A 27,460-nucleotide genomic window follows, 5' to 3' on the forward strand; every position below is an offset into this window, starting at 1 on the left:
TGTCTCTTGATTTTTCATGAGATTTCATTATCTGAAGTTTCAGATGAATCTAGATTTAGATTCTCCAGGATCCAGCAATTAGTTACAGTTATTTTAGTAGTTTAGTCACAGTATTTAGTCATTTAGTAGCAGGGTGAAGAGGGATCAAGAAAGAACTCTGAGTTGTTAATGTTACATGACTGTTGTCAGAGCTACTGGTTCTCACCTTCCTGCTTTTTCCTTCAGGTACATTTGAGTTTCACACTTTGCTTTATTATCTTAGGAGTGGACATTTAAAATCTCTCTCCTTTGCACACATAGTGCTTTTAATTCTTTACCCATACATGCTAATCAACCTGTAATTATTTACTGGCAAACTCCACATATATTCAGTGCTTTCTGGTTGATTGGCTGATATGAACCACTGGATAAAGAAGAAGTCAGTACAGTTAAAAAAAAAATAGGAAAAAAAATAGGTCTGAGCTCAGCTGAGTCACCAGACTGCAAGTGAAGTGCCCAAGTCACTGAAACACCAACCCTCTGGCTTTGGGGCCTTTTCTCTGCCATTGGTTCATTTGTTGCTTGGTGCTTTCTTTAGTCTTTGGAGATCTTTTGCTTCATTAGCTATTCAAAAAATATTTATCAAGCAGTTACTGTGTACAAAACACTATGCTACGTGCTGGAGTAAGCAGAACCTACAAGGTTCTCTGCCCTCATGGAATTTACTGCTTCTTGAATACAGAGGTTGCAAAGTATTGGCTACATTAGGCTCACAGACTTTTTTTTGTTTGCTTACACAGTATCAAAAATGTTTTTGAGTCAGTATTTTGAAAATGAAGAAATTTCATCTAAAAACCTAAATTTGCAGCTGCTTTAAATATACCTAGCCACACTGGCTCTTTATTCCCACATGGCATTCTATAGTAGCAACTGCCCCTTTAGATAGGACTGTGGGCACCAGTTTGTCACAATTACCTGTTAACCCCTAAAACTAAGGCCAAATTCAGTTGGCATTTATTGTCACAACTGTGCTGTTCTTTTTTCTTATGAAGTAGGTTAAAAGATGAGCTACTTTTTGAACGTTTTCTGGCTTATCCCCCTTTAGGCATTTTGAGTTTTGACCCTGTACTTTATCTACCAGTCAGCCTGCTAATTACCGTGTAGCCTCGGGGAAGCAGCAGGGAAACACCATCACACTTTAGCCTCAGTAGGTATACATACACATAGTAATACGCCTTCTCATGTTCATTCTAACAGAATGATAGATAGAATCGTAGTTCATAAATCTGATAATAGTTCTGACATAATATGTTTTGTTGTATGCTATAATACAATACCATTGTAATGACATTTTTCAGTTTCAATATGATAGTAGAATTTTTTTGTTTGTTTGTTTTTTTGGGTTTTTTTGAGGTATGCGGGCCTCTCACTGTTGTGGCCTCTCCCGTTGCGGAGCACAGGCTCCGGACACGCAGGCTCAGCGGCCATGGCTCACAGGCCCAGCCGCTCCATGGCATGTGGGATCTTCCCGGACCGGGGCACGAACCCGTGTCCCCTGCATTGGCAGGCGGACTCTCAACCACTGTGCCACCAGGGAAGCCCATGATAGTAGAATTTTGTTTAATTTAGCTAACATTTAGAGCCTTAAGCATTTTTACATTCATTCTTTTATTTTTAATCATCAATATGAAAGACTGTGAGATGCAGGTATTATGACTTGCAATTTATTTGAAGAAAATGAGACTCAGAATTTTGTGCATTGTCCAAAGTTCAGGCCTATTCTTTTCTGTAAGACTGCATTCCATTTGCGTTATATCATTAGATCTTTATAACACTTCTAAGAGACAAGTCTAGCAGGTTTCATCATTTCTTTAGATTGGAGAAAACAAACTCAGAGGAAGTGTCCTTTCTTGCCAGTAATCACATAGCTAGTATTCAGAACATACCTGCTCCTTGCCAGGTACAGTGGTAGGTATTTAACAGATATTATTTAATTCTTACCACTGCCCTATGAAGTAGGTATTATTACCCCATTATATTCCTAAACCCGTTGCAGAGTTGGAATTTGAACCTAGAACTGTCTATAAATAACACTTTTTTAAAATTTGCTACATTATATTACCCAGATTGTTTGACTCTTTTGTTATTGCCATTAAAGCCTACATTATAATTTAATACATTAATCTAATTCTAAAAGTATACAATCATAAATTAAGTTTGAAAATCAGCTTTTTTGGTTTTTTTAGGACTGATGTTTTTCTCTCTGCATTGATTCAAAACAAAAATGGACCTGAAACTTTTAGTTCAAAGTATATTTTATTCTATTTTTGTATATATTCAGGAGTTTCTTTTCTTTTCTTTTCTATATGTGGGTGTTTTGGGGTATTTTTTTGTTTGGTTTTTGGGTCTTTTTATTAATTTTTTAATGTGGACAATTCATTTAGGTAAACACTTATTCAGGGTTTAGCAAATCAGCAATTTGTTACAGGGACGGAGTAAAGGAAAGTCATCTTAATTTGGTATGAAGATTTGGGAGTAAGTTGGTAATTTAAAAATTTCTTAGATGACTTGTATAACTTCTTGCAGCTTATTAGGTACCTTTTTTTAAAATTAATTAATTTTTGGCTGCATTGGGTCTTCGTTGCTGTGCGTGGGCTTCTCATTGCAGTGGCTTCCCTTGCGGAGCACGGCTCTAAGCGTGCAGGCTTCAGTAGTTGTGGCGCGTGGGCTCAGTAGTGTAGCTCGCCAGCTCTAGAACGCAGGCTCAGTAATTGTGACGCACGGGCTTTGTTGCTCCGTGACCTGTGGGATCTTCCTGGACCAGGGATCGAACCATGTTCCCTGCATTGGCAGGCGGATTCTTAACCACTGCACCACCAGGGAAGTCCCAGTATCTGGTTTTATAAAATACTTAATCCTGAGCTATTTTTTTAGGCAAGTTAGAAACAAAAAGGTCCAAGAAAGCTAAATCTATAAGTTTTTAGTTAGTGTTGTTTTTGTATATTTTACCTTTTGGAGTATGTACTTTGGGTTCCATTTTATTTTACTTATATTTTCTTGGAGAAGGTGCCAAATGTCAATTTCCAAAATATTCCCAAGAGTACACATCTTTCCTTAAAAGTCATCAGAAGAGTCACAGCTTCTGTCTCCTCTTGAAGAATAGTCTTAATTTTAAAGTAAATTTCTAACAGTGCAAATGAAAAGTGGCTATGTGTTTAGCCAATTCTCAATTATATTTAACCTAAAGAAAGCATTGATGCAGTAAATGTCAGTAGCATCTAGGCAGAGGAAGCCCGCAATTTCTCATCGAACCAGAATAAGAAGTTTCCAAACAGGGTGAAATTTGACCCTGACCATGAACTTTGAGTTTTAGACAGTTTAGTAAAGGTTATCCCCATGTTTTTATTGATATATTAATCTTACAGTGAAAATGACTGTTTCCCTTTGTTAAATATCATTTCTAACTCCCCTTAATGATACTTGAGTACAGTAACATCTCACGGATCTATAATCTAGAATATTAATGTTAACTTCTCTTAAGTCCATTAGATATAACTCTATATCTGAAAGTATTTATTAATAAACCTTGTGAGCTGCAATTTTTCATTCTTTGAGTAATTGCTTCTTACTAATGTTGTGAATTTTTTTAATTCTTGACTTTTCTAGGGATTATTTCACATTTCAGCTGCTTTTGTTTTCTACTGCTATCATTGAGGGTTCAAGAACAAAAAATAAGTCTTCAGGTAAAAATGCCTGATCCATAATAGTGCTTGGCATTGTATTTTGCTGAAAAGATCATACACCTTTGGATGCTTGATCTGAAAATAAGGTTGTGATGATTATGAAATTTTCGCATGGAGTTTTGTTGGCTGCCTCTAACAAATTTGGTCTTGTTGTTTTTCTCCCCTACCACCCCAAAGGATTTTGGCTGTCTGCTTTTTTTCATGTTGTCTTGATGTGCAATAACTATATGGATATGTGCTTGTACTTGCTAAATATTTTAATTTTGCATATTTGGCTGCTTGAATTTTAAGTAATTTCTTTGGGTGATGCAAATTAAGAGCTTGAGGCTATAAGTAAAATAACAGTTTCCAGAAGTTTTTAGTTTATAAATGTGTGTTCCTTATCTACTGTATTGAAATATATAGATTTCACATTTTGCAAAAATTAAATTTACAATTCAGTTTCTCAGTTGCACACATTTCAAGTGCTATTTTCAGGCCGTATGTGGCTAGTAGCTACTGTTTTGGACAACACAGTTAAAAGATTATTTCTGTCATCATAGAAAGTTCTATTGGACAGGGCTGTTTTCCTGTTCCATAGAAGGAAGTAAGCGGTAAAGTGTGAGCTCATTTCTGATACCAGTTTTTATAGCAGTTTAATAACTCCAGAAGATAAAGCATATGACCAGTCTTAAGCATACTTCCTCTAAATAGGTAGCTATCCTCACCTTTAATATTTCAAACCTAACGTTGCCTAAAACAGTTTGCTTCTGTATTTATACTCTTAAAGTGAAATTGTTTTGTAGCAAAATTCATGAAGTTGTAGAAAGGCCAAAGACTTACCCTAAATTTGAATCCTGACCCTAGAACTTACTAGTTTAGTAACTTCTGGTAAGTTACGTAATTTATTTGAGCCTCAGTTTCTTTATTTGTAAAATGGAGGTAACCTTAGTTACCTCATAGGATTAATAAAAGACTTAAGTACGTCTAAAAGCATGTAACAAAGTGGACATTTATAGTACTTTTAAATATAGAGTGAAGCCAAAACGTTTAAAAGTTAATTAGGCAGTATCGTTTGTATGGAGTTGTTACCAGTCTGGCAATTATAATAGGTCTCTAGAAATGGCTGGGTCAAGAGTATCCTATAGAAGTTTCTGTTGGCCATGGGATTATTTATGACATTTTATAAAATTGCAACAACTAGAATAACCAGAATGGGGAGAAGAGGAAAGAGAAAAATGACCAACTTTGTTTTTCAAGAAGTCCATAAAGGTTTTTCTGATAATGATAAAAACTGATATTTTGTATAGTGTTTTTATAACATGAATTTTTACACAAGAGTCTTTAAAATTTCATCTCTATAATATTTTGAATACCTTTATTAGTGCTAGTATTAAAGAAGAGTAAAAGGAAACTCAAGGGTGACCAACATTTTGGATGTTATGTACCAAACTAATATCGTTTGCAGCTTTAAATCTTACGCTCTTTCTACTTCAGCACGCTCTTTCCTTGATAGCAGTTGTTTTCTGAAGCAGGGGTATATTTCAGAATCTCTAGGGATGGGGCCCAGGTATATGTTTTTTTGTTTTGTTTCTCTGTTGAGCAGAATACATACCCAAGTGATTCTGGTGCCTACTTCTTGATAAAATCATTGTTCTATTCTAGGTTTAATTCTTCTTTTCCTGTATCGGTACCTCTAAATCAATGCATAGACCATGTGAATAAATCAAAGAATTAGACTGATAAGGAATACACTGATTCCAGCTGTTAGGTGGGACATCAACAACACTTTTGAAAAAGCAACACAAGTTTAGTTTCCTGTTCACAGTCTTGAGTATCTGTCCACTAATCAGTGCTTGTGGAGAGCGGGAATTCCATACTAGCCAACCATGGTAGTTAAATCTATTTGTGTTCCCTTCTCTGCTTTTCTCATATTAATTTTGGCTAGTTAGTAGTCTACCCTTAAGGTATTCTAGTCCTAAAACATTGACTCCTTATTGCCTGAGATGGTTTCTTCATGAATGTTTTCAATTGATTAGCTAAAGACTTTTAATAGCCTTTTCCCAGCTGTCTTAAAGATGCTTCAGTGTCCTGGATTTAGTGGTATTTCTAGGCCCTATTTAACTCTGTATGTATCTCATTACTAAGCTGAAAATTTCCCTTTGAAAGAAAGTACAGTGTCACAATGGGGTAGGAGAGGGGCATACTCTGGAAAACCTCCAGTCAAAAGTTAATCACGTTTCATAGTAACTTTTCAAAAATAAAAACTACCTTCAAACATACAAAGACAGATTCTATTGGAAATAAGACTTTCAAATTTGAAAATTAAGCATTTGCTACTTGGGGCAGTAACTGTTGAGAACGAACTGTCTTTTAACTCAGAGTTGCTTATCAAAATGCAGTTGAGCAGTGACTATAATATGTTAATGTTAACTTTTAATTTTCTGAGCAGAGATGATTTCATTAGAAACTGTTTACATTGGATATTGGGCTGCACTGAAATTAATGTGTTTGGAATGTTCTTATATATGTATATGTATATATATACACACACACATATATATATGTGTATGTGTATATATATATATATCTTAACATAGAAAATACAGTTCTGCATATTTTTTATTACTTGGGCTTTAGGACCTTCTGATTAAAATGACTGACATTAATATGTCATTCTAGATTAAACTAAAAAGATTTTTTTTAATTAGTACCTGCAAAGCATATCATTATATTCTTCTTACTTTTATTTTTTTGCCATATGCGGGCCTCTCACTGTTGTGGCCTCTCCCGTTGCGGAGCACAGGCTCCGGATGCGCAGGCTCAGCGGCCATGGCTCATGGGCCCAGCCTCTCCGCGGCATGTGGGATCTTCCCGGACTGGGGCACGAACCCGCGTCCCCTGCATGGGCAGGCGGACTCTCAACCACTGCGCCACCAGGGAAGCCCTATATTCTGCTAATTATATGCATATGGATTTGCACATATGCAGATTTATGCACATGGATTTGCATATATGCAGATTGGATTTGTCTTTGTTGTACTGTAAATAAATTTTCTTGTAAACAGAATAACCAAGGCCTTTTAAGATATTAAAATTTTCCCAACTCAAAAGATTTTTAAAACCTATTGTGATAAAGAAATGAGAGTTGGTAGTTATAGGTCAACATAAAAGCAGTGTAAGACACTTACATTTCTGTGAACAATGAATTCAGAAGCTTTTACTTCGTGGATTTCTACCTGTTTTTATTTTGTGTTGAGAATCTGTTACATAGATTTATATGGCAAAAATGTGGCAATACTTTTTATTTTTTAAAAGCTGGTCTATCTAATTTATGTTAATAGAGATTTTTTGGTTCCTTTATACTTAAATCTAGATGCATTGTTACTATATTCCAAAAGGTAGAAAATTTGATACCCTAGTCCATCAATTCTAAGACACACCTTATAAATTTTAACAGCTCTGAAAAATGAGAAATGTCTTAAAATTGATTTGTGTCATAGTTTAACGGAAGCATTTTTTTCTTGGTGAAATATAAAACTCATGGTGCATCTTATAATTATTGATGTCTTAGGCTTGATAAAAAGTGATGGTTAATTTTTTGAAGTTAGTTGTGCGACTTAGATTTATGTTATGATGTGGTATATCTTTGTGGTGAAAAAAATCTAAGTGGTGAGAACATACCACAAAAAATTCCATATTATTTGGAATTATACCTGTACTATGATCTTTTAGTGTTTCCTTCGTATCCTTTCCTCTTTTTTTCATTGCTATCATCCTAATGTTAAATAATAAAACTAAAAAATTTGGTAACAAGTTTGATGTCCTTTATTCAAGGGAAAAACAATCCATAGATTGGGGGACTACAGTGCCTAATAAGCACCTCCCCAGGGGATTTTGGACAAGAGTGAGTTTTATGGGGCCTTAGAAGAGGCACTGTGAAAACAAGACATGATTGGCTAGGAGGCTGGGGGTTTCCTTATAAGGCTAGCAGGTTCTATTTTCTAGGGCAAAGTAGGCTAGCTAAAGCTGAGTTGGAGGATTGTGATTGGTGTTGGGTTTCCTTGAGAGTGAGGTATTTTCTGTAGTTTAGGCTGACTTAGGTATAGGTTTGGGATGTGGTCAGAGCCACTGAGATGACTTCCATTTTGTGGGTTCCAATATACCAATTAACTTTAACACTAGTTAGGTGCTTTACATTAAACTGGTTCCGTATCTGTGGAAACCTATCCAGAACAATAAGAGGAAAATGGAGATCAAGAGGAGGAGGAAAGACTTGGGGTTGCAGGTGGGGTCGGGGTTGTGGTTGGGACCTCCAGGGTCAAGAAAAGAAAAATGGGGAGAGGACTCTTGAGGGGAGTGTTAATAGGCATCATTTTCCATTTACCCAGTTCCACTTGCCCAAAAATCATCTTCTGGTTAAGTCTTTGATGTGATATTTTAGCTTGTGAGCTACCCAATAGTTAGCTAAATTACTTCAACCATATTCCCTAGATTCTGAAAGCATAAGCCTTCTTGCTAAGGCCTTTCCTTTTTCTGTGGAAGTTGCCCTCTTACCCCCTCTAGCCTTATGGGTAAATCATCTGCTGCTACCTTACTTTCTGTAGACCAAATAGAGTCTGTATTTCATCTTAATGTGCTATCTCAAAATGAATAACTAAAGGGGGAACTACTTATAGAATGGATTTTTCTAGAAGGAACTGTTACAGATATGTGCACAATTAAATTTGTTGGTGTTTATAAGAGGTATGGGACTAGCAGATAAGTACTTAATTTTAGGAAACTTTCCTACCTTGCTCTGTGTTTAAGCACTTAGGTAGAGATTAATGCAGCCTTTCCCCTTTAGCTTGTTTGGTTTTATTTCCAAAACCAGTAATTTATCTATTTGTGATATAAATTTATACTGCATGTTCCTGCTTTTGCTTTTTGTTCTCCAAACTTACTAAGAATGTGTACTCTTCAACAGTTTTAATGGCATGTTTTAGTTATTCCTCATTTAAAAAGAGTTACAGGGCTTCCCTGGTGGCGCAGTGGTTGGGGGTCTGCCTGCCGATGCAGGGGAAGCGGTTTCGTGCCCTGGTCCGGGAGGATCCCGCATGCCGTGGAGCGGCTGGGCCCGTGGGCCGTGGCTGCTGGGCCTGCGCGTCTGGAGCCTGTGCTCCGCGGCAGTGGGGGCTACAGCAGTGAGAGGCCCGCGTACAGAAAAAGAAAAAAAAAAGTCACAAAGTATGTCCGGCTAATATACTCTATTTTAGGCAAGATCCTTGTAAAATTAAAATTTAACGTTAATAAAATGTAATTTAAATTAAAATTTCAGTATAAAACATAAATTGAGAGAACCTTTTTTTTTTCTTTCCCCCGAAAGGAATTTTTGCTTTATAAAGGGTTTCACCATAGGAATATTTTAAACAAAGTGATTAAAATACCCTGCAAGTTAGTGTAATTGCTGCCTGGAGTAGACTTGGCATTGTCATGGGAAAGGATTAAGACCTAAATATAGTACAGTTATTAAAATTGGGAAATTTAATGTTAAAAAGAAAAAAAAAGGATTAATGTTGAGCCTAATGCCTGAAATCCTCAAGTTTCCAAAAATCCCTTTCAGAATCTACACAAAAGCTTTGATTTACCTTTGTATTTTCTTGAATTAAGCAGATTGTTTTAAAGTCCTGTGTTAAAGAGGATTTCTTTAACTTATGCAATTTTGTTATTTTAGAATTTTAAAAATTACAATAGTATTTTCATGTCTTTTCTGCCATGTTATACTCTATACACTTTTTTGAACTAGCTTGGGCACCAGATTAATATTGATTAGTAGCATAAGGACAATAAATTCCAAATTCCAAATAACTGACTTACTGATAAAGTTTTATAGCAAAGTTATTTGCAAGTTGGAGGATTCCATACTGTTCTTAATTACTAACTGCAGTGCCTCAATGAAGTCTAAATGGAAATGAGAGACACTGTCCATAAGTAAAGGTAAACATTATTCACTGATTTGTGAATAGCATTTCAAATATAGGTGCTGAGTTTTATGTATTTCTGACAAAACATGCCAGTCAGCACTCTTCATAAGTTAGCATTCACATAATTCTTTCAGTTTTATTGTCCTAAACTCATTTTCTTTTTTCTCAGAGGATGTGCTGAGTAAAGATGCTGGGGAATGTGCAATATGCCTTGAAGAATTGCAGCAGGGAGATACTATAGCACGACTGCCTTGTCTATGCATATATCATAAAGGGTAAGTTTATTTTTATGTTAACCAAATTGATATTAGACTAAAAGACCTTTCTCAGGTTTCACACTTTTGTAGTTAGGGCTGAAAAGATTTCTTCTTCATTGAAACTCCCTTTCCCCATTTCTTAAAAAACAATAGCCTTACTGTTGGTGGGAATGTAAATTGATACAGCCACTATGGAGAACAATATGGAGGTTCCTTAAAAAACTAAAAATAGAACTACCATACGACCCAGAAATCCCACTACTGGGCATATATACCCTGAGAAAACCATAATTCAATAAGAGTCATGTACCACAATGTTCATTGCAGCACTATTTACACTACCAGGACGTGGAAGCAACCTAAGTGTCCATTGACAGATGAATGGATAAGGAAGATGTGGCACATATATACAATGGAATATTACCCAGCCATAAAAAGAAACAAAATTGAGTTATTTGTAGTGAGGTGGATGGACCTAGAGACTGTCATACAGAGTGAAGTAAGTCAGAAAGAGAAAAACAAATACCGTATGCTAACACAAATATGTGGAATCTAAAATAATTTAAAAAAAGGTTGTGAAGAACCTAGGGGAAGGACAGGAATAAAGACGCAGGTGTAGAGAATGGACTTGAGGACACAGGGAGGGGGAAGGGTAAGCTGGGACGAAGTGAGAGGGTGGCATGGACATATATACACTACCAAATGTAAACTAGATAGCTAGTGGGAAGCAGCCGCATAGCACAGGGAGATCAGCTTGGTGCTTTGTGTCCACCTAGAGGGGCGGGATAGGGAGAGTGGGAGGGAGACACGAGGGAGGAGATATGGGGGGAGATATATATATATATATATATATATACACACACACACACACACACACACACACACACACATGTATGGCTGGTTCACTTTGTCATACAGCAGAAGCTGACACACCATTGTGAATCAATTATACTCCAATAAAGATGTTAAAAAAAAATGACCTTTTTCCTGCGAGTACTAAAACTTAAGCCCATATCTGTTTGCATCCCAAAGGTACCATTTGTTAAGCATTTACTGTGATCAAGGTGTTGTCCATAGCTTCTTGAATAGGTTATCGTATATAAGCCTTGTAACAATCTCATTGTACAGCTGAGGAAATAAGCTGGGAGACCATAGGCAATCTCTCCAAGGTCGCATAGCTGGTAATAAATGGAAGAACTGAGATTCTAGCCATGTCTGTTTGACTCCAGAGCCCATCTGGTTTCTCATAAAGTGTTCTTGGTTTCAGGAAAAATTTGATTTAAGATGATTTAAGGTAACCTACAAACAGAATAGAAAACTATAACTTTAAAAGCAATAAAAGAAATAATGTGGAATTTTATTTAAAAGCAGGGCATGGGGGTTGGGGAAAACATAGAGAAAATAGTAAATAGTACCAAAACAAAGAGGCAAAAATAAATCCAGTATCAGTAATTATAATAAATCCAAATAGATCAAAGTAACCAGTTGAAAACAAATCAAAAGATTGGGATATGCTGTTGATGAGCAACACACTTAAACGTAAGGGATATAGAAAAATATGGATGTAAAGGGATAGTAAACTATATCCAGGAAAATATTAACTAAAGTAAAACTGACAAAGCTAAATTAATATTGGACAAAAGTAACTTTACTGCAGAAAATATTATTAATATTTTATGATAAAGTATATAAAATTCAATTCTTTGTGTACCAAAGAACACAGTCTCAAAATATTCGTAGGACTGTCAGAAAAAATTGACAAATCCATCATGATAATGGGAAATTTCAACACACTTCTCACTGCGTCAAGCAGACATACACAAAATTAGTTAAGACCTAGAAAAATTGAGCAATACAGTTAACAGATTTGATCTAATGGATATGTATGTGTATGTCTGCACCCGGCAATTAGTACATTTTCTTTTCAAGTATGTATGAAGTATTGTAGAAATTGATCATGTACTAGACCATAAGACAAGTCTTAACAAACCACAAAACGATGGTACCATACAGAAAGCTGTTCTCTGAGCTCAGTTTGATGTCAGTGACAAAAGATAAATATTCTGGGATCAAAGAAGAAGTCATAAGGGAACTTAGAAAATACTCTGAACTGAATAATAGTGAAAACCAAGGCTTGTGTTAAAAGAAAGACTGAAAGGGACTCCCCTGGTGGTACAGTGGTTAAGAATCCTCCTGCCAATGCAGGGGACATGGGTTTGATCCCTGGTCCGGGAGGGTCTCACATGCCACGGAGCAGCTAAAGCCCATGCGCCACAACTACTGAGGCTACGCACCTAGAGCCCATGCTCCGCAACAAGAGAAGCCACCACAGTAAGCCCACGCACTGCAACGAACAGTAGCCCACGCTTGCTGCAACTGGAGAAAGCCCGTGCGCAGCAACAAAGACCCTTTGCAGCCAAAAATAAATAAATTAATTAATTTAAAATATTTTTAAGAAGACTGAAAATCAATAATCAAAGTTCTTACTGAAATTAGAAAATTGGTAACAATAAACACAAAGCAAACAAAGATCAGAGAAGAAAGATTGAATGAAAAAATTACACACTAGAGTGGAGACTGACAAAGTCAAAAGTTGTTTCTTTGAAAAGAATAATAAAATAGATTAGCCTCTGGCAAGATTGTCTCTAGAAGGAAAAAATAAACAGTATAGGAATGAAAAGGAACACATAACTCTAGATATGGCAGAAATTAAAAACGATTGGAAAATTCTGTGAAAAATTTTATACTTTTCAAGTAAAAAATTTAAACAAAACAGGCAGTTTCCTTAAAAATATAATATTGTCCAAAATGACACAAAAATAGGAAACCTGAATAGACTAATAACTATAAGTAGTTATTAAGACTAACCCTGAAAAACCACAAATAGTTTTTAAAAAACCAAACCAAAAACCTAAAAACAGGCCCATGATGACAGTTGGACAGCAAATTTATCAGATATCCAAAGAACACCATGTTAACAGTTGTAAATTCCCCCCAAAAGTAGAAGATGATAGAAGGTTCTCCCACTTATTTTATGAGAATAGTATAAACTTGATAACCCAAATCAGACAAGGACAGGATAAGAAAGAAAATTAAAAGGAACTCTCATTTATGAATATAAATGCAAAATCCAAAAACATACTAGCAAACCAAATTCATCAATATAGATCGAAAGTAATGCCTTTCAACCCAATTGGATTTATGTTACGAATGCAAAGAAATGTATGATTAGAAAATTTATGTATATAAGTTACCACATTAACAGAGGAAGAGGACCAGATTAATAAATTCTATATTATTAATAATTTAAAATCAAAAGCAAAGAATATTAGATAATATATTAAAATTAATAAGAATTTAGCTGGGTTGCCAGATATGAGCTCAACATATGAAAAACAGCTGCATTCATATCCCAGTACAAAAAATATATATAACTTTTTTTTAGATTAAAAACATTAACAGCAACAGAAACTACAACAGGAATAAAGTATGTTGAGAATAAATCTTAAGATATTCAAGACTTTAAAACTTTATTGAAAGATATTATAGAAGGTTTAAAATAAATACAGGTACCTTTTTGTGGCTAGGAAAACTCAATGTCATAGAGATGTCACTTCACCCCAAATCTATGTAGTTAATGCTATTCCAGTCAAATCTCAACTAATTTTTTCATGTAACTTGACAAGTTGATTCTTAAATATATACAGATAAAAGAACAAAGGGCCAAGAATAGTCGAGACACTCATAAAGAAGAAAGCAATCCTAGGGACAGGGAGCTTGTCCTGTACAAATTCACTATAGGACTATTAATTAAGACGGTGTGGAAAGGATATAGGTGGGTAAGTGGGAAAGAATAGAGTCCATAAACACTCATGCATATATGGAGAGACAGCATAACATGGAGGTTTAAGAGCATGGACTGTTGGGAGTCAGGATTCCTAAGGTTTGAATTCCAGCCCCTCTGTTAATTCACTGTGTCATCTTGGTCAAGTTACTTAATTTTTCTCTGCCTTAATCTGTAAAATGAGGCAATAGTACCAACTTCATAGAGTTGTTCTGAGGTTTTTTTAATTATCATCATTTATTTATTTATTTTTGGCTGCATCGGGCCTTAGTTGCGGCATGTGGGATCTTTCGTTGCGGGGCATGGGTTCTTCGTTGTGGTGTGCAGTCTTCTCTCTGGTTGTGGTGTGCAGGTTTTCTCTCTCTGGTTGTAGCATGTGGACTCCAGAGCACGTAGGCTCTGTAGTTTGCCGCACGCAGGCTCTGTAGTGAGGCATGTGGGCTCAGTAGTTGCGGTGCGCGGGCTTAGTTGCCCTGCAGCATGTGGGATCTTAATTCCCTGACCAGGGATCGAACCTGTGTCCCCTGCATTGAAAGGCAGATTCTTTTTTTTTTTTTTTTTTGCGGTACGCAGGCCTCTCACTGTTGTGGCCTCTCCCATTGAGGAGCACAGGCTCCAGACGCGCAGGCTCAGCAGCCATGGCTCACGGGCCCAGCCTCTCCGCAGCATGTGGGATCTTCCCAGACCGGGGCACAAACTCGTGTCCCCTGCATCGGCAGGCAGGCTCTCAACCACTGCACCACCAGGGAAGCCCGAAAGGCAGATTCTTTACCACTGGACCACCAGGGAAGTCCCTCTTCTGAGGTTTTAAATGAGTTATTTTTAGAAAGTTCTGGCACATAATAGGTGCTATGTAAGGTTTGTTTGACATGAATAAATGGAAAAATTAGTTTCCCAATTAGTTCATAAGAATGAACTATTCAGTGAATGGCACTGGGATCGATTGATATGTTATTGCTATGAAAAAGTACTGTTATTGATATGAAAAAATAATTGAATCCTATTTTACATTTGAAATAAGAATTCCAAATTAACTGCCCGTGGAAACTAAAATCTAAAGTGTCGGAAAGAATATAGAGAGACATTCTTAACCTCATGGTAAGGAATTATTTGGGGGGCTAAGATAACCTCCCCATAAAAAGTTAGAAGACAAGTTGATGAATTTGACTACGTTAAAATTTAAAACTTTTTTTGCGTCATGATACTGTGAAAAAGTTAAAAACTAGACCTCGGAGTGTTTTCATAACAACAAAGTTTTGCTGTCTGAAACAGTACTCTCCTTCAGCAACTTTCTGTAATGCAGTTAGCTCATTGTAGTTGGTAAATGGTATAGAAGGGCGACAGTATAATCACATCATACTGGTTCATATATAATATTTTTCAGCACATTAATGCTTTGCTCCATCAAATAAGAGCAAATATGGAAGCAAGCCATGGAAGAATACAGGTAACTTTAAGGATGCCCATTCACCAAGTAGTCTCACACCCAATTCAGTTAGGCTCTGGGATTTATTTTGGAAGTGCCTGTTTACTTCATAGTTCTCAAATGTTGTGCTTTGGCTTTTGTCTCCGTAACTCAAACAGTATCAGTCCTTCCTTAATCCTCTTTATATCAAGCTAACCTCACCCTTTTAAAAGAAATCCTATATTTACAGAGGTATTTTATTTGTTTGGAAGGAACACAGCTTTGTTCCGATTACAGGGTTGTATTATTTGAGTGGTCTGCCTTTAACCTGTTTTTTTCCTCTCATAAACCCTGTTATTTTTAGTGAATAGTTTTGTAGAAAGCAAGGTTCATCAAAAATGTGTATATTATGTTACAGCTGAAATATCTGGATAATAACTTCTTACAAGTCTGTAAGGAAAAGACAAATCAAAATAGGCAAAAGTTGTTGACAGCCAGTTCACAAAAAGCCGCAAGTGTCCAGTAAGCATACAAATGAGTCTGCTGTACATATCCTACAACTCAGTAATTCCACTCCTAGGTATGCTCTGGAGGGATTTTTGATCTTGTGCTCCAGGACAGTGCTGCTACTACTACTTAGTGTGCAGGTACAGGGTGAGATCAAGGAGCTTCTACCAGAAAATAAATCAATACAGTGCTGTCTTCATTAAGAAAGCTGTGCAGTGCTTAAAAAAAAAAAAGTCAATCAGAACAGTGTGTTTAGAGGACTGGTAACAAATAGCTCAAGGATTAGCACTGTGTGTACCACCCCTTGAGTAGTACTGGCTAAGAGATGTATAAGAATGTTCATAGCATCACTGAAAGTGTCCATTGGTAAAAGAATGGATACATAAATTGCAGTGTGCTTATACGATGGAACATTATACACAGTGAAAATGTAAAAACTAGAGCCTTATTTATTAACAGTTGCGAACCTCAAATTGACTGAAAAAAAGCCACTAGAAAAAAGCATACCTTATAGTAGTATTCAAATAAAATTTAAAACATGGAAACAGTACTATACGTTGTTTTGGAATACTCATATATATAGTTTTAGAGTAAGAAAATGCTGAAGGAAGTAAAGCACCAAAATCAGGAGAGTGATTTTCTGCTGGATTTTGGAGAGAGGAATATAATATTTTAAATAACGTGGGTTGATAGCAATTTATGTAAGAAGGACCTGGGATTTTAAATGGTTTCTTTGTCTAGATGAGCTGAAATCATATGATTGTAAAATAAGAAGTACCCATTTTAGATCACAGAGGTGTACTATTCAGATGTATTGGGAATTGTTAACACATCTGGAGTATTTTGTTCATTTCTCAGTACTTTGTTGTAAGAGGTATTCTGGTAGACCAGAGGACGTCTAGAGCCAGGTGAGTCGAATAGAGAGCAGGCCGAATGAAAAAAGTGTCATAAGCCAAATTGGGCATGTTTATTTAGACAGCAAAAGGACAACAGAAATTGTTTTAGATATTGAAAGAATGTCATATGGTTGAGATCTTTTACCTTCTTTCCTTTTAAATTTATCCGTCATTTTTACCTATCAAACCAACTGTCAGGATATGAGGTTGGATAAATATTAATTTTACCCTTCAACGTATTAGCCAAGCCTTCTAGCTTTGTGGCATATGCAAATTTGCAATGTGTCAACAGTGAGAATGTTGAACAGTTTAAAATCCGCTTGGGTAACTTCCTAGCTGTTGAGCAAGTTACTTAACCTTCTTAAGGCCTTGAGTTTATCATTAGAAGTTTCTTCAGGGATGGAAATGTTACATATCTGTGCTGTCTAATAGAGTAGCCGCTAGCCATGTGGCTGCTGAGCACTTGAAATGTGGCTAGTGTGACTGAGGCAGTGCATTTTTCTTTTATTTAATTTTAATTAATTTAAATTTAAATAGCCACATGTGGCTTGTGGCTTACTGCACTGGACAGTGCAGATCTACAATGATAATTATATATGCACCCTAATATTTAACTTCCTATAAAATCATGCAATAGTTTATAAATACAAATGGATGATGGTATATTTATTTGTATATATATATGTATTGCAGGAAGGAAGGGATAGAATTAAATTAAATTTTCAATACTCACATCACATAAATATGGTCTTTTAAAATGTAATGCAGTATTGTCAAGAATTAAAGCTTAAAAGCTTGATCTATGTATGGCATAAACTGGTTAACATTTGCATAAATGAACAACTAGTTTGAAGAGAGAAATATCTGTCCAGATTTGTCCTTTAATTTTGAATATTGGTAAAGTGGTAGTTCTTTAGGTTCTCTTTTGGGAATGGTTGTTCTGTTTAAACTTTAAAGTACTTCATAGTATAATTTTGCAAAGATTCATTTCCCAACTGCTTAGAATAATCAGAATGTAATAAACATATTCTTATCTTTTATTTCTATATGCCAAATATGTCATTAAAAATATTGAATTTTTTTTCCATAGAGATATATTAATGTCAAGAAGTAAGCATTTTTATTAAGACTGTTATGATATAAATAATTAAACATAAGTGTTTCAGTTTTTCTGGTTTTTTTTCTTTTCTAGCTGCATAGATGAATGGTTTGAAGTAAATAGATCTTGCCCTGAGCACCCTTCAGATTAAGCATCAGCTTCCTGTTTTATAGGTAATTCTCCCATTTTCTGTTTTAATTGCTTTTTAAACTGTTACCTGAGTTATACATTCTCAACCACCGTTTTTATTCACTCATTTATTAATTAAGGTGTGTGTGTGTGTATATGTGTTCCAGACATTGTATTAGGCTACTGTGTAGAAAACTCACATTAAAAGATACATAAAAACAACTTTCTTCATTTCCTGAAGAGAGTCATATATTAAGTAAACTCTACATTTTTGGTACTTTAAAACACTTTAGCTTATTTAATTTTAGTTTAATACTTTAAAAAACCCCATGAAGTAAATATCATGACCCCATTTTACCAATGAGAAACCTGAGGGTCAGAGTAATTAAGTTCTATGACATTAAGAAGCACGTTGCACCAACAGTCCAAGGACATGTAGTTAGCAATAGAATCAAATTCCATACTCTTAACCATAACTTCCCAGGTATGTTTTTAGGTAATGCAATATAATATAATTCTAATCGTAATAATTAGTTAGCATTTATATTGCATTATTATGTGCCAGGGATTGGTCTAAGCATTTTACATCTATTTATAACTCATCTAATTGGTATAACAACCCTTTGAGCTCAGTACTCTTAACTACTCCCATTATGCAGATGATGAGGAGATTAAGTTTTAGAGAGGGTAAGAAACTTGTCAAGGTCACATAGCTAGTTCCTTAGTAGAGCTGGGAATTGAATCAAAAGATTGTGTTCTTTGCTATTTTGCTATTATTAGGTAGGAACAGTTTCTTGAGAAAGTTGCATTTGTATTCATTCGTTCAATTTAATCTTTCACTTTTGTATCCTACCTATACAGTAGACAAAAAAAAATTGAATTGAATTTTAAACCAGATACAGAATTTGTTTTCCACTATTGATGTAGCTTATTCATGATTCTGCATTTTTTGAAAATGTTTAGCAGATTGAAATGAAAACCTCACTTGAGTATTGCTATTTTTCATATTCCATCATTTAGCTTTGAAAAAATAGTTAACTTAATTGCCATCTTCATGTATATGAAAAGCTTTTTATCTTTATCATTTGAAAAATGATATAAAACATTGTGTTTTATATGAAGGCAGAATATTTTAGCCAATCTTGGAATTGTTTTGGAAGGAGTTAGAACCTCTGTGTTCAGAGACTCAAGATAGTCACAGACAACAATCTTTTCTCAATGTCTAAGACCGGAGGCAGGAAACTAGAGCAGATAATACCTGAGATCTAGTCCTGTGCTGTTCCCCCATTTCCTTTTATTTCAATAACTCCTGGTCTTACATTTGAGGTGTTGAGATAATAAACACATTCAAGGAATTCTGTTCCCTCTTAATGAGGGTCATTTAATAGCAGCAGATTAGAATATTGACAAAATATATTTGAGATAACTTAATAGCAGCTATAGCAACTGAAATAAGAGCTGCAACATTGAGAGAGACCTCTGTCTTAATAACATTAGGGTTATGCCTGTGAAATGTGAAGGCCTGGGTAAACTGTATCAGCTTTTGAACCTTTTACTGTGAGATGATTCAGATCATACCTTGACACATTTGAGGTATGAATTGGGATTAGGTTGCTGTATAAGAGAAGTGTGGTGATGGAGTGGTATTTTGAGGATACATGCATGTATGTATGTTTTTATTTTACTGTGTAAAGTGTTTTTTGAAGAGGAGGATGCTTTGGAATGTCTTCAGGGTCACCTTACATCTGGGCCATAAAGTAAAGCTATAGCTAAAATTTTAGAAGCTTTTTAAGTACTAAAAACCAATGCTATGGGCTTCCCTGGTGGCGCAGTGGTTGAGAGTCTGCCTGCCGATGCAGGGGACACGGGTTAGTGCCCCGGTCCGGGAAGGTCCCACATGCCGCGGAGCGGCTAGGCCCATGAGCCATGGTCGCTGAGACTGCGCGTCCAGAGCCTGTGCTCCGCAACGGGAGAGGCCACAACAGTGAGAGGCCCGCGTACCACAATGCTAATAAAATGAAATTTTTATCTTAGTATTCCACATATCAAAATAATATGTCTAAATCTTTCACCCATAGATAAAATCTTTTTAGTCAGTAAACTTTTTTGTGTGAAAATGGAATTTTATAATATAAAATATTTTATTACATGGTCTAATCAGCTAAATTTTTCTTTTAGTGTCACAATGAGGTTATGGGATATGTGGAACATGCACCTCATCTCATGGTCAATATGCATGTCTGTTGGTTTTAAACAGTATTTCAGTTTCCTTACCCTATATATCAATGTTATCTTCTTATTCATTTTTTTTTTCATTGTGGAACCTGAGTTTGGTGGCAGCTGCCCTCAGAAATGTGAACCAGTGGAATCTTTCTCTATGGGTCTTGAAGAGTCATTTCTGAGAATGTGAAGACATGGAATATTTCACCTCGTTCACATTTTTGCTTTTGTTCTGACTACCCTTATTTGTCAAATGATAAATTCTTCCTATCCCTTTTTGCTGTCCTAGATTAAAAGTGTATGGGTTTGGGTGGGAGGGAGGCTCAAGAGGGAGGGGGTATGGGGATATATGTATACATATAGCTGATTCACTTTGCTGTACAGCAGAAGCTAACACAACATTGTAAAGCAATTATACTCCAATAAAAATGTAAAAAGAAAATGTGTAGGTTTGAAGAGGATTCAGTGTTGTTAAAACTTTTTTTTTTTAAGGCAGCATGTAAGTAGCACTTCTGATACTCTTCAGCATACTAATTTAATAGTCAGCCCAAAACAGAGATACATGAATATCTAAGGTCTTGATTAGTTAGGAAATTGTTCACTATTTGTAATTCGAGGTTTTTCGTTACTTGGAGAGGGCTCAGTTAATTGTGTGTGTTTGTTTTCTGTAGTCCGGTGTAGTCTTTATTGTGGAGGGGGAACGACTGTTACTTAGTGGCTATTTTTTGTAACTATTTTAAGATTTAATTGGTCCTTCTGTGTCCTTGGTTTGTTCTTTTGCAGAAAACAAATTTTATCAGTTTTAAAATACTAAGTAAGTGTATGAAAATTTACAGTCTAAAGCAGTGTTCATGGGGAAATGGATGTTGTATTTTGATTTGTATTACTATCATGGACCATTGCTTAAACTAAATGTATCCACTTTTACACAGGTTTCCTTGTCTTTTCAAGATGCTTGAAAAACTGAGAGGATACGAAGATTTATCTCTGGAAAAGCAAAAACAAAAATGCAGGCACACTCAGCCAGAAATCTACGTTCTGTGAGACTCAGTAATGCAGAGATGGACAATCATACAGGAAAAAAAAATCCTGCTGAGGAGAGGACAATTGTCACAGAACTCAGTGTACCAAACATGAATAAAGGACACACAGGGATTTTGAAAATGCTGCACATCCCTTAATAGTCATCTACATAGGTAATACTGATGAACATTTTATATTCAGACACCAAAGTTAACTGATTTAAAAGTTGATTTACTTTTTATTAAGTTCTCTAGAGCTGCACAACTAGTTGTTTTTAATTTGTTTTGGTTTTTAGTTTGGGGTCCCTTTATTTTCCCCAATATGATGTTCCTGCATTCATCTATTCTTAAATTGAAGACGACGTAATTTACTTCTTAAAAATTAAAGTCTTGAATGTGAAACCAAGAAATGTAATCAAGCAGTAAAACATTCTCTGAATGTAGACTGTGATCTCAAGTTCTTTGATTTTTTTTTTCCCCCAAGAGTGGAAAATAGACTTCTACATAGGAAAGCTAAAGTATGTTAATACTTTAAATTAAAGGTTTAAAATTATCGGAATGCATTCCAAAGAGTAAAAAAATCAAGTTACATAATTACATTTTAATTAATTAAATTTGGATTATCTACAGAATTGCAGTTTATTAAATATGTTGTTTCCTTTTTAAATAAAACTGCTCAACAGTTAATCAGCAATGAATCATTTTGCAGCTATGCAACTTAAAAAAAATACTAATTACCAATTTTAAGTGCTTCCAGCTACAGTAACTTTGTTTTAACGGGTATTTTTGTTCTTTTCATGTAATTATTTTATTGTGCTTTGCATCTCCATGCAGTTTTCCTACATTTGGGTAAAATATTTAGCAGGTTGTAAACTTAATAACTTATGAAAAGGGTAAAATAAAATTTTCTTGAGTGGAACTTGGAATAATTTGAGGGACATTTTTATATACTTTTAAAAATCAGAATTTAATTGGGATGCCAGATTTATAGCAATTTGCATCTTTAATTTTCCAGGTAATCTGGGGTTTAGCATTTGATAAATGATTTTTTAAAGCAAACATGAAGATTTTGTTAATTTATAATTTATTAATGTGTTATTACTGTAATTGAAAATGTTACAGAGACTTTTAAATTCAGTCTTGTTTAGAAAGAAATGTATTAAGCAAAATTATGTGAATAAATATTCCCACAAAATACATCTGAATGGTTAAAAAATACTGGAGGAGAGCTATCAGGGCTGCAACAGTGAATGTCTTTTTTTTTTTATATCAAAAATACCAATAAATAGATTTCATGTTTTCAACATAGGGAAAATATTATCAGTGAACAATTTAAGCAGTGCACTTTACTCAGTATAATTGAGAGTTACACAGTACTGTTTCCTTATTTTAAGCTTTCTTGACTCTAATGTATTTGTTTGCTTTTCTGTTTATTGCTGCTAGTCTTCTCAATTTTTTTTCTACTCTATTGCTTCTGTTTCATATATTTTAAAAGGGCACGTACAGGAGCAACTGCTGCTACCCAGAAAAATATGTATATTATAAACAATTAAGAGTTTTTCATTGCTTTCAGTGTGATTCTAAACCAGGTAATGTTTTCCCTAAAGTTTTACTGTGAAATGTCTTTTGTTATGCTGCAGTTGATAGAAGAGTCCAAAACCTCCATTGTGACAGCTGACAGCACAGTTTCATAGGTGCTTTTTTTAACCAGTTACGGAAAATATTCTTCCCTCAAAGAAAATATTCTTTCCTTAAATTTTTTCTGTTATCACGAAATCTTAATATGAATACACTTTAGTTCACATTTTCAATTTTGTAAGCTTTCTCTCCCTCTTTCTCTCTCTCACACACACAAGAAAAACCTCTTAGAATGTGAATAGTTTTTTTTCTACTGGTATATTGTTATGGTAAGAATTATTGTCTTCCATTCTTAAAGGAAAAGATTTACTATAGCTGTGGTAGTTAACTATTGATATTCTCTTGGAAGTTGATTTTCTGGTATAATTTACTCATTGACTTTTAAAGTTTATTGGCCTAAATTCCCTTTTCCTTCTTTATCCTGTACCATACTCTCACAATCGTATTCACTTAGCCTTTGTTTGTCGTAAGGTTCTGTGCTGCAGCTCCTACAGTAGAAGCTCCTGTAGTTTAAGAGAAAGTTCAGTGTTTGTCAGTGTCAAGTGCTACTTGATTATTTGTCTAGAACAGTATCTACTTAAATCTGTTTATAGTGATCCCTTTTTTGTTAAAATTTACAAAAGGTAGGCTTTTTTTTTTTTTACTTTAAATTCAGTCTCCATCAGTGACTTCCTAAAAAGAAGAATTTAGAAATTGAAATTTTTTTAAAGCCCAGATGCTCCAGTTTTTATTTAAAGTCAAAATTGCTAATCTGGAAAATATTATAAGTAATATTGTACATAATGTCACTTATAATATTTGTAAATTTATATACAGACACTGCATAGTGTAAGTAGGACATAAAATCACGTTACATGTTTAAACGTGTAGCTGAAACTACTGACAACTGAATATTATGGAGATAAAATAAAGAATGAAACCCTAGTTATCAAATTGGTTATAGTTTTCTAGAATCTTTGTAAATACTTGTTTTCAAATAAGATCACAGTTGGGTATATAGAAAGCAATGTGTTCTGAAATTTCACTTCAGTGCCGCTCTTTTCTTCATAATGGGTTTATTGCCAATTTTGACTCATCTTACGGTGATCTGGCTTTTTCCCCCTAAATGTGTAAGAGAGTGTAAGAATGTATATGAGTACAATTATTGTCTTCTTTTGGCTCTTTCCCAGAGAAATAAACTAAGAATAGTCTTAATCTGTGTTTTTCAGATCTGGTTATAAATCAGATACAGATTGTGTATAGCAATCTATATATAGCAATTGTGTATAGCAGTGTCTGATTGAAATATAAATAATGGTTTCCGTAACTCATTATTTTGTGGTAGCCAAAACAACTAAAAAAAGTCATGTTGTTAACTGTTGGGTACTGGGTAGGTTTTAGTTTCTTAGTGCAAGTCTTCTATTTTTTTTAAATGTTATACAGTTATTTCAGTTTTCACCTACTAAACAGTCTACTAGAATGTAGCCCCAGAATGCCTGAGGAGCATACTTGGAATATGTATTTCAAAAAGATTCCAGTTTAAATGAGTTAATGAAAATACCAGATTTTCTTTCAGAGCTTAGTTCGCTTGCTAAATTTGGGTTTAGTGAAGTTTAAGAGCAATTGTTTAACATATTATAGCAAGTCACAGGGATATTCCTTTAAATGAAAAAAGACTGTAAATTTAATGTAAATATTACCTAATTTTATTTACTAAAAGAGAGTTAAAGAAGGGAAATTTTCTAACAATAAGCTACATTTGAACAAAGCATGAAACTCTTTTTTAAAATTAAAGAATAATTGAACTTACCATCTGATTGACATCCACATTATATGTTGATATTAATATCCAGTCCTTATGTTTTCAAAAAGAAAGTTTCCATATAAATCAGATTATTAGGAATTTTATAAAACTACATAGAGGTAAATATTGCTTTAAATATGAGAACAGTTTGTTAGTTGCAGGAAGTTTTCTAACTCATTTGGGCCATTTTCTTGCATTTTGATTTATCCTGAGGTAAACTCAGAACATATTGACAGTGAGTGGTTAAATGTGAAGTGTCCCTTGTTCTTTCTTAGATATTTTCTAAGGTAAAAAATATTCTAGCATGCCAATATTTTGTCTTTGGCCCATTCCCCTTTGTTTCTGAAGTATGTAGCTTCTGATCTTTTTCTTTGCTACAACATACTGTGAGGAACATTATGGTAGTTACATTATCTGTGTTATTGTCCACTTTCCTTCTCTACCCAGATCTTTTCATTCTGAAACTAAATTGTTACTTGTTTTCTTTACAGGAAATTGCTACTTGGTATGCTCCTAGTAGTGATCCTTATTCAGGAACAGCTGGTAAAATTTTTTTGGTAATAACTTACCCAGACAATACTTCGAATACCATATTCTGTGAATGCTGTGCTTAAGCTAAGAAACTGGATGTTCTTTTCAAATCACAGAATTCCTGTATTATATGAATGGGAAATACCTTGTCTTTTAAGTTATCTGATTCTCTATGGGAAGTAAAAGGCATCAATGAAAACCAGATACGTTAATTTTGAGTTTTATTGAAAATGCAACATTACTATACTTAGAGGAGTTGGCATATTTTCAGATATTTAAGCCATCATTAATTTTAGACCAATAGCTAATAATAAGATAGATTGTTGGTTGCTTGTTTATAGAGAGGCAAGGAGTGGCATGGCATAAACTCACATCCCAGAAATAAATGAAATTTTAGAAAGTGATATTATAGTATCTGTTAACCAGCCTTGTGCTTCTTAACTCTGCCCTGGACTGTGAGGCACCTTTCAGGACCCCGAGTTTTAGAATCAGAAGTGATTAATTTCTTCTATTACTAAATTCTCATGGCTTCCTTTTTGATTTGGTATGCTGAGATTGATAAATACTGATGATTTATATTTATAAACTTAGAGTTCTATCAGAATCCTGTTACCAGTGAATCTGGTGCCAGCATCTTGAAAAGCTTTCATTATTAGTCAGAAGCATTTTGAGCATCTGTGTGCATGTAATACAGTTAGCAGACCCTATAGAGAGATACAAAAGAGATTTTGGAACTGGATGATGATATTGATCTTTATTATAGCAGTCCCTTACATTTTATTGCTTTCCAATGACTATATGAGTTTCCTTATTTGAAAATCATGATAATGATAGATATTTACCTCTACTGCTCTGTTCATGGTTTCCTCAACTCTTCTGTAATACTTTATAATTTCCTCTATTAGAAAATACTTTCCTGTTAAATAAGGTATCAAAAGCATCAATCACAAGAAATATAGAAAATGTGTTAGGAACAACTTGTATTAGTATGTTCTAAACTAAAATGGAACAATTCATTATTGATATTTTAATAAATAAGACTTCAAAATGATCTTGCCAAATTATCCCATTATTTAGAAGTAGAAAATAAGAGAAGAATGTTTTCAAGGAAGTTTATCATATCCACCCTTATGTCTAGAAGTTGACAGTGCATTACAGTAAAACAGAATTACCTGAGTGCTGAAAGGTTACCATGAATTAACTGATGTCACAGTTTATTTTTGTATACAGAAAAAATTGATTTTTTTCAGTTTAACCCATTACCACAAAAATTGGATCTAAAAATATTAGTTGAAATTCTGCAATAGCTTAATAAACGACTGTTTGTAGTGGTAATGGACAAAGAGGCCTTTTTACCATAACCATTAGGAAAGATGTACTCTGAAATTTCTAACGTAAAACCTATTTTGTAAATTTGTAATTGAAATATTACTGGAGAGCTATTAAGTTTTGGGGAGGGATGGTCTGTCAGTGCACAATCATAACTTTTAAAATTTAGATTGTATTTTAGTAACATTCCATTATGTTTTTAAAGGGAGAGTTATTAGTCTTTTGAAGCACAATTTTCATGATGGAAGATGTATTGAATTTTGTAGCATAATGGTTAACCACATGAGTTCTGGAGCCAGACTGCCTAGTTTTGCCATCTCCTTGACATTGGACGAGATACTACTCTGTGCCTCGCTTTCGCCTATAAAAAGAGGTAATACTTCTGCCTACCTCAGGGTTGTTGTGAGGATTAAATGGGAAAGTACATGTATGCACCAGGCACAGAGTAAGCACTTAATAATGTTAGTAGTTTTTATAAACAATAAATATATTTGTGCCCATCTGTGAATAAATTTTGTTATTCTCTTCATTCATGATGTGTAGGAGTAATTCATAAACCTTAACTGATATGTTGAAGAAACCTAAGTATTCCAGAGGACAGTGCAGATTCTGATCTTGCTCTTGCTGAAATCTAGAGATTTATTATTTCAGCAATTATATATTAAGCACTGCTTGGTTCTGGGCTGTTAGGGAGCCAAGAATACAGAAATCAAGGAAAACTGATCTCTAGGAATTTAATCTTTAGTGGGTGATGCAAATAAGGAGTAATAAATGTCGTGATAGCCATTGGTACACACAAAGGCTGTTGTGGAGGTAATGAGAAGGGTCATTAAACTCAGACTAGGGAAGAGAATGACTAAGCCTTTAAGGAGAAATAATCATAGCTCTAGGGATATGGATAAAAGGTCATGTGGAGCAGGAGACTGGGAATGGGATTCCCAGGCAGAAAGCTTAGCACATACAAGCATGGCACTCTTGGAGGGTTGCTATGTCTAGAGAGGTAAGCAGGTGACAAATCATGAAGAGATGTATGTGCCAAACTATGATTGAAGGATTTTAAGCAGGAAAAAGACAATCAGATTTACCCTTCAGGTTAGAGACGAATGGGACTAGAGGCAGAGAGACCTGTAGAAAAT

General features: G+C 34.8%; 1 protein-coding gene across 2 annotated transcripts in view; it reads left to right on the forward strand.

The window, feature by feature from the left end:
- The window catches only part of ZNRF2 (zinc and ring finger 2), a 103,904-nt gene extending 77,051 nt beyond the window's left edge, over positions 1–26,853 (forward strand). For both annotated transcript variants that reach the window (XM_019926097.3, XM_019926089.3), the window contains 3 exons: positions 9,834–9,939; positions 17,766–17,845; positions 20,954–26,853. In XM_019926097.3, the coding sequence (XP_019781656.1) occupies positions 9,834–9,939; positions 17,766–17,823 (164 nt within the window). In that variant the 3' untranslated portion in view covers positions 17,824–17,845; positions 20,954–26,853. The remainder of the gene's footprint in view (positions 1–9,833; positions 9,940–17,765; positions 17,846–20,953) is intronic.
- The last annotated feature ends 607 nt before the right edge of the window (positions 26,854–27,460 follow it).

The sequence above is a fragment of the Tursiops truncatus genome, chromosome 9 (assembly GCF_011762595.2).
Source record: "Tursiops truncatus isolate mTurTru1 chromosome 9, mTurTru1.mat.Y, whole genome shotgun sequence".
Taxonomy (NCBI): domain Eukaryota; kingdom Metazoa; phylum Chordata; class Mammalia; order Artiodactyla; family Delphinidae; genus Tursiops; species Tursiops truncatus.